General features: G+C 40.9%; 1 protein-coding gene across 2 annotated transcripts in view; it reads right to left on the bottom strand.

Annotated features, from left to right (window-relative positions):
• Positions 1–2,959: 2,959 nt before the first annotated feature.
• Positions 2,960–7,695, bottom strand: part of calcoco2 (calcium binding and coiled-coil domain 2) — a 57,429-nt gene continuing 52,693 nt past the window's right edge. For both annotated transcript variants that reach the window (XM_028819830.2, XM_028819831.2), the window contains exon 14: positions 2,960–4,305. In XM_028819830.2, coding sequence (XP_028675663.1) covers positions 4,156–4,305 — 150 coding nt within the window. In that variant the 3' untranslated portion in view covers positions 2,960–4,155. The remainder of the gene's footprint in view (positions 4,306–7,695) is intronic.

Raw genomic sequence — 7,695 nt, 5'->3', positions numbered from 1 at the left:
CAGATAAAAGGAGAATTCTCCATATATAATGAGGTCATCTTTGGAGTCCGTCAGGGTTCTCTCCTGGGTCTATTACTTTTTCTATATATTTTTTTATATTAATGACATTCATTCTGGTATAGTTAGTAAATCTGTGAATTTTGCAGATGATACTTTAGTGGAGGAATGGCAGACACTGAGGAGAGGAGGCATGGACAGTTTAATGTAGTGAAGTGCAAAGTGCTACAAGTGGGCAAAAGAGACATCAGTTATAAATACAAGATGGCAGACACTGTTATACAGGTAGCAAATCTGAAAAAGAATTAGGGGTTGACATTGTCACAATGTTCTCATCATCTAAGCAACACACAGAAATGATCAAGAAGGTTATTTTGTAAAAAACGTTTAAAGTAAATTGAGGGACGTTATGCTCAGACTATATAATGCACTAGTGAGACCATATCTGGAGTACTTTGTGAAGTTCTGATCACCCCACTACAAGAAAAACAGAGCAGCACTTGAAGAGGTGAAGAGGAGACCCACCAGGTGCATCCCAGGACTTAAGGTTATCTTCTACTGTGACAGGCTCAGAGAATTAAACCTGTTTAGTCTCGAGCAGAGGAGACAGTGTGTGGAGACTTCATCGAGTACATCAAAATCCTCAAAGGCATTGATAAAGTAGATCCAGGAGAACTTAATGGTAATTCACACACTTGAGAACACCAGTGGAAATCAGGACTGAAGCCAGGAAACACTTCTTTTATGCAAAGAGTTTCGGAAACATGGAACAAACTATCGAGCCATGGAGTTGAAGAAAGATCTGGATGAGATATTGGGACAGCTTAGCTGTTTGCTAAACAAACAGGCTTGATAGACTGAATGGTCTTGTTTAATTTGTCAGATTTCTTATGTTATCTATCTATCTATTTATCCATCCATTTTCCAACCCACTGAATCCAAACACAGGGTCACGGGGGTCTGCTGGAGCCAATCCCAGCCAACACAGGGCACAAAGCAGGAAACAATCCCGGGCAGGGTGCCAACCCACTGCAGGACACACACAAACACACCCACACCCAATTTAGAATCACCAATCCACCTAACCTGCATGTCTTTGGACTGTGGGAGGAAACCGGAGCGCCCGGAGGAAACCCACGCAGACACGGGGAGAACATGCAGACTCCACGCAGGGAGGACCCGGGAAGTGAACCCAGGTCCCCAGGTCTCCCAACTGCGAGGCAACAGCGCTACCCACTGCGCCACCGTGCCGCCCTCTATCTATCTATCTCCATTTTAATTAATATTCCACATATAGTGCATTCCTTATCCATTTAGAGATATTTATGTTTCCGTTGATATTATTATTGTTTCAAAGAACGGCGTTTCCAAAATTTACCAAGACTGAATTTCCGAATGGTTTCTTATTGTGAAGGTTTTATTATGACGTATTTGGCTGAATTTCACTTCATATAGTCACGAGGCACACAAGGAGAACTTGCAAATATGACATAGAAATCACTGAGCTGGATTTTAAAACCAAGTGCGCTATTTACAACTCTAGATTCCTTGCACCATCTGCTATTGTATATAATGACACAGGACGGACAAGAGTGGCCCAGATGTGGCAGTCAGACTTCTCAAAATATATAGAAAATGTTTTCTGTACTCGAGCGACAGTAAAGAGACAGCAACTGGCAGTCTTTACCATGTGTGGACGGTGAAATGTAGGTGGGGGGAGGGGGATGTGGTGTAATAAAATCCTAAAAATCCAACTAGTAAAAGTACACTCTGCAGTGTCTCGACGTGATAATTTGGAGGGATTAGTGGTTGCTGGTTTTAGCCCAGATCAAGTCTTCCTGGATTTGAGCCTGAATATTGAACATAAAAGAAAAATCGGGACTGCAAACCACTGCAGGAGAAAAACGGATTTTAACACAGCAAATTAATGTAATTAGTGTAAGCAAAAGCAACAAAACAAAATCAAAATACAGGAGCCCCTCTAACTCGTTATATATACTGAAGAAAATTGCTTCGCATGCAGAACGGCCAGTAGAGGGCACAATCGCACTTTGATTTGCTCGCACTAGCAGCAACAACGTACGCGCAAGTCTGTGATCTTTTTTTTTTTTTTGTTCAATAGAATATAACTATAGATGTGTATTCGTGATACATTTATAAACAAACGATATCACAATGTTAAGATATTACAAAATAATTAATCAGCCCAATACATGCCCTCGTTTTAAAGAGATATTTACCCAGCCACCTATTCTCTGAATGCACTTTCTCTACTGCGTCCCTGGCAGTGTCCACTCCCCGGCCGGGATGCCAGTCGATTACCTTCATGCACACCCGGAAAGTTTCAGCCAGTCAGACAAGTACACACTGGTTCTGTACTGGGGTTCCTGTTGGAGCCATTGCTTCATTCTGGGGTTAGTCCTATACATATCAAATTGGTTCGTATGGGCTTTGAAAACGACAAAACAGAAATCCTTTTTTTTAATTGAATTTATTAAAAGCATACAACAGTTCATACAATCAAGTCAAACTTACCAAATCTAAAATTAAAACAAAACAGAAATCTTTAATGGCTAGTAGGCTACTAGCAGGATACAACAGATCAAGAAAACCTGAACTTTGTCCGAGTTATTGGATTCAGCGAGAGTCCTTTTAAAATCAGGAAGCCATTGGCATTTCATTAATCTGTTATCATCCATTCATGTCTATTTATTGAGATTGTTACAGATCTAAATAAATAAAGTGTCTTTCTGGGGCCTTCACATTTCCCGTTTGTCATCGATATGAAGAAACAATTTTGGCACCTGAAAACAAACAGGACTGATTTACAAAAATTTAAGTTATAGATAGAATGCCCAGTGAGGGCTTGGCAGTCTTTTTGGCCTTTTGCAATCCCTGCAGATTTTATTTTTTCCACCTAACTGTAGTTTTGCTTTATTTTTCCTGTCCTCCCGGCCATCCAACTTTATACCTTTGTTTCTTTTTCTTTAATGTTATTTCTTAATCCTATTTGTTTTTCATTTCATATTACTTTCATTTTGCTGTCTTGTAAAGCATTTTGAGCTATGTATGAAAATGTGTGATATAAATAAATGTTGTTGTTGCTATTTTTAAGTGTACTTGAAGACTATTCAACCAGTCAATGGCTTATTTCAAGTTTGCTAAAGTTTTGTTACAGTTTATCCTGAAAAGAGTGACTAGATCATTAACTTTGATTGCTTTTTAATTGAGGTCCATACTTTAAGTAGAACAATAATTGGAGAAAAAAAGTTTTCATAAGATATTAAGATTTACTTCCACTGTTCCCTATTATATCAAGAATACACTTTCCCAGACACAAAGTTAATGGCTTCATTAATTCACTTTAATTTGGCAATGCATTAACAGGTTAAATATTTTAATTAAATTTCTAATATATGCAACAATTCTTCTTAGAAAGCTGTATGTCACCCCCACACTTTGTATACTTCAAACACTTGTTTTCCAATCCAGAGCTGTGGGGAACCAAATCCTGGATGGGATGTCATTGCATTGCAGCCACCCTCATTTACAGCTGGATGATTCAGAATCATCATTGGGCCATACCTGCTGATTTTTAATGTGGGTGTGGGAAGATAACCTAAAAAACTCACAAAAGATGGGGAAAACTTGCCACAAATCCACACCAGGCCATATTTGAACCCTACACCAAAGTGCTGTGATACAAAAATCTCTTACCAGCTTTGTATAGAGAGTTAATTACGTGATCATTACATGGCTGCCCTGGATGTCTGACTGAAGTATTTAGTATCTTTTTTTTTTTTGTTGTTTTATCCCCTACAATTCTGAACTGGATTAAACAAGTCCGAGACAGTTATGTTCTTTTATGCTATATGATGTCACCTTAATATTTTCAGAGAAACATGATGGGATGAGCTTAAGAACTTGTCTCCATGTCCTCTTGTGAGAAAATGCTGCCCTCATGTAAAGTTAAAGCAGTAGGACCAATACATAAATGATGCAATCACAGAAAGAAAGGGCACAAAGGCAAATTTGCCCACTTGTGTGCAGCAGCACGGTTACAATAATAATATACCTATACATGAACATCTTCAGCAGGATTAATAGGCAGAAACAGAAAGGGCCAACTTCCATTGCTGCTTCTGAGCCCTGGTGACTTTAATGGCTGTACACGTGGTCCTCAAATTCATCTTGAGACATGCTGCCACAGGACAAGCTGCAGAAGGGGCATCGGCGCTCGTGGCTCTCGATGTGTTCATGAAGCTGTCCACGGGTAAAGTGTGGGAAAGAATGTAAGCAAATTGGGCACTAGAAGAGGAGTTAGAAAGTCGAGGAAAATGGAAGAAAGAGGAGGTGGGGTGAGGGATGGGGAAATTGAGGAAAGCAGGAGATCGGGTTTAAAAGAAGAAAAAAAAAAAAAGTTTATTGTGTGAAAACAGAAAAGAAATACTGACACCAGACAGGTCAATCACATAAATGGTGAGAAATAATAATAATAATAATAATAATAATAATAATAGGCAGGCCACCTCTTCACAGCAGCTGCCTGATCTCATGTGTCATCCACTAAATCTCATCAGCTGTCTCGAGTCTCCAGTGAGGCTCCAAAGTGATCCAATCTGCCATGCCCCCAGTCTGAAGGAAGGGCACCATTTCATTTTATAGCCTGATGTCAATGGCTTGCTTTGTCACTGGCACATTAACCATCCCCTAGATGTCACCTGCAGGACCTCACAGTTCAGGTCAGGCTACAACAGTAAACTGAATAGGATGCTGCCAACTTGGAAACAAAATTATAAGAGGAAGTTTGGATACAGCCAGCCTTCCTTTGAGGATAGAAATGGACTGGCTAATGAGAACAATAGTTTTTAATGATAGAAACCAATTAAAACGTCAAATGACTCTCATGTTATAGTAATTACCTAGAAGTTGTCTTGAAATAACCCTCTCCTTACTAGATAAGATCTGCAATTCATTATGTGTTATACAAACACTATTAGATATGATCATCTCCTATCATTTAAGCTGGGATTCCTGTCTACTTAAAACAATGAAGGAAAACTGAATTTTTATAATATCTTAACGTACACTCGCTGAGCAAATTATTAGGAACATATGGCCATCTGCTTATTATACATGCAATTATCTAATCAGCCAATCCTGTGGCAGCAGCACAATGCATAAAATCCTGCACCGGCAGGTCAGAAGCTCCAGTTCATGTTCACATCAAACAGTAGAAAGGGGAAATAAAAATGTGATCTTATGTGGTCTCGACTGTGGCATGATTGTTAGTGCCAGACAGGCTGGTTTGAGTATCTGTGTCAGTTAATCTCCTGGGATTTTCAAGCACAAAAGTCAGAACAGTATGAAAAACAAACTTCTTTTTCTTTCAGCTGCTCTCGTTAGGGTTCGCCACAGCAGATCATCATCTTCCATATCTTTCTATCCTCTGCATCTTGTTCTGTCACACCCATCACCTGCATGTCCTCTCTCACCACATCCATAAACCTCCTTGTAGGCCTTCCTCTTCTTCTCTTCCCTGGCAGCTCTATCCTTAGCATCCTCCTCCCAATATATCCAGCATCTCTCCTCTGCACATGTCCAAACCAACGCAATCTCGCCTCTCTGACTTTGTCTCCCAACCGTCCAACTTGAGCTGACCCTCTAATGTCCTCATTTCTAATCCTGTCCATCCTCGTCACACCCAATGCAAATCTTAGCATCTTTAACTCTGACACCTCCTGTTCTGTCTCCTGCTTTCTGGTCAGTGCCTCCATCTCCAACCCATATAACATTGCTGGTCTCATTACCGTCCTGTAGACCTTCCCTTTCACTCTTGCTGATACCCGTCTGTCACAAATTACTCCTGACACTCTTCTCCACCCATTCCACCCTGCCTGCACTCTCTTTTTCACCTCTCTTTCACAATCCCTGTTACTCTGTACTGTTGATCCCAAGTATTAAAACTCATCCACCTTCGCCAACTCTACTCCTCTCATCCTCACCATTCCACTGACCTCCCTCTCATTCACACACATGTATTCTGTCTTGTTCCACTGACCTTCATTCCTCTCCTCTCTAGAGCATATCTCCACCTCTCCAGGGTCTCCTCAACCTGCCCACTACTATTGATACAGATCACAATGTCATGAGCAAACATCACAGTCCACAGGGACTCCTGTCTAATCTTGTCTGTCAACCAGTCCATCACCATTACAAATAAGAAAGGGCTCAGAACCGATCCCTGATGTAATCCAATCTCCGTCACTCCTACCGCAGACCTCACCACAGTCACACTTCCGTCATACATATCCTGTACAACTCTTACATACTTCTCTGCCACTCCCGACTTCCTCATACAATACCACAACTCCTAACGAGGCACCCTGTCATATGCTTTCTCCAGGTCCACAAAGACACAATTTTTTTAATAAAAATAATGTTATCATACTGTGGTGGGTTGGCACCCTGCCCAGGATTGGTTCCTGCCTTGTGCCCTGTGTTGGCTGGGATTGGCTCCAGCAGACACCCCGTGACCCTGTGTTCGGATTCAGCGGGTTGGAAAATGGATGGATGGATGTTATCATACACCAGATTTTCTCATTACAGTATTCAGTTACATTTTTGCAAGATAACACGTGGACTTTATCAAAATATAATGATATAATCTATTAAAAAAGTGCAATTCATAATTTATGACAATACCACGACAGTGCGAAATACGATGCAGTGTCATGTGGAAATTAGCAGGGCCTCTTCTAGAAAAATACCCAAATTGCAAGTATACTGTTGAGTCTCGATACGCAGGATTTCATAGTCATAACTCACGCTGATGTCATGTTAGCCGGTTATTACTAGCGATACATGTTTTTGTGCATTAATATTCAGACATGTTTATGACCTACAAATAAAATGTGAGTTTCAGTGTTTCGACAGGAAGAGTGAAATTAACGTTAGAGGTATTATCGTGGAATCTCTTACTGGTTTCCAGGTTTAGAGACAAAAATCCACTTTTCTTGCCTTCTGATTGGAAAAGTCGCTGATGACATCTTCGTAGTCTAATCTGGATGCAGTGCCCTTTTCTATAGATAGGACCGCCATACCGCAAAGCATGTCTTGAGACATGGTTGATCTATACTGGAGAATATAACTTGACAAATCCGCTCAAACGGGACACGCGGACCTCAAAAGCAGGGTCCCCTTAGACGCGGGGCCTGGGGCGGTCGCCCTACTTGCCACCCCCAAACACCACTCTTGCATCCAACCTGCCTTGTGTCAACAGTCCAGGCTGGGGGGAATGGTGTAATGATGTGGGAAATGTTTTCTTGGCACACTTTGAACCCATTAATACCAACCAATTACCACCTGAATTATCTACTTAAATGCAATGACCATGTGCATCTCTTCATGGTCACAATTTACCCATCTTCTAAAAGTGAATTCCAGAATGATAATGCACCATGTCACAAAGCATAATTCATCTCCAACTGGTGTTCCAAACATGACAATGAGTTCAGTGAACTTCCCAGTCACTGGATCTGAATCCAACAGATCAACATAGGGATGTGGTAGAGCAGGAAATATGTAGCAGCTGACAGTTCTGCAGAAATTGTGATATTATCAGTTCAGCATGGACCAGAATCTGAAAGGAATGTTTCCAATATCTTCTGGAATCCATGCCATGAAGAACTGAAGCGG

The sequence above is a fragment of the Erpetoichthys calabaricus genome, chromosome 14 (assembly GCF_900747795.2).
Source record: "Erpetoichthys calabaricus chromosome 14, fErpCal1.3, whole genome shotgun sequence".
Lineage (NCBI taxonomy): Eukaryota > Metazoa > Chordata > Cladistia > Polypteriformes > Polypteridae > Erpetoichthys > Erpetoichthys calabaricus.
The sequence above is the reverse complement of the archived record's forward strand: the minus strand, read 5'-3'. Positions and strand labels throughout refer to the sequence as shown.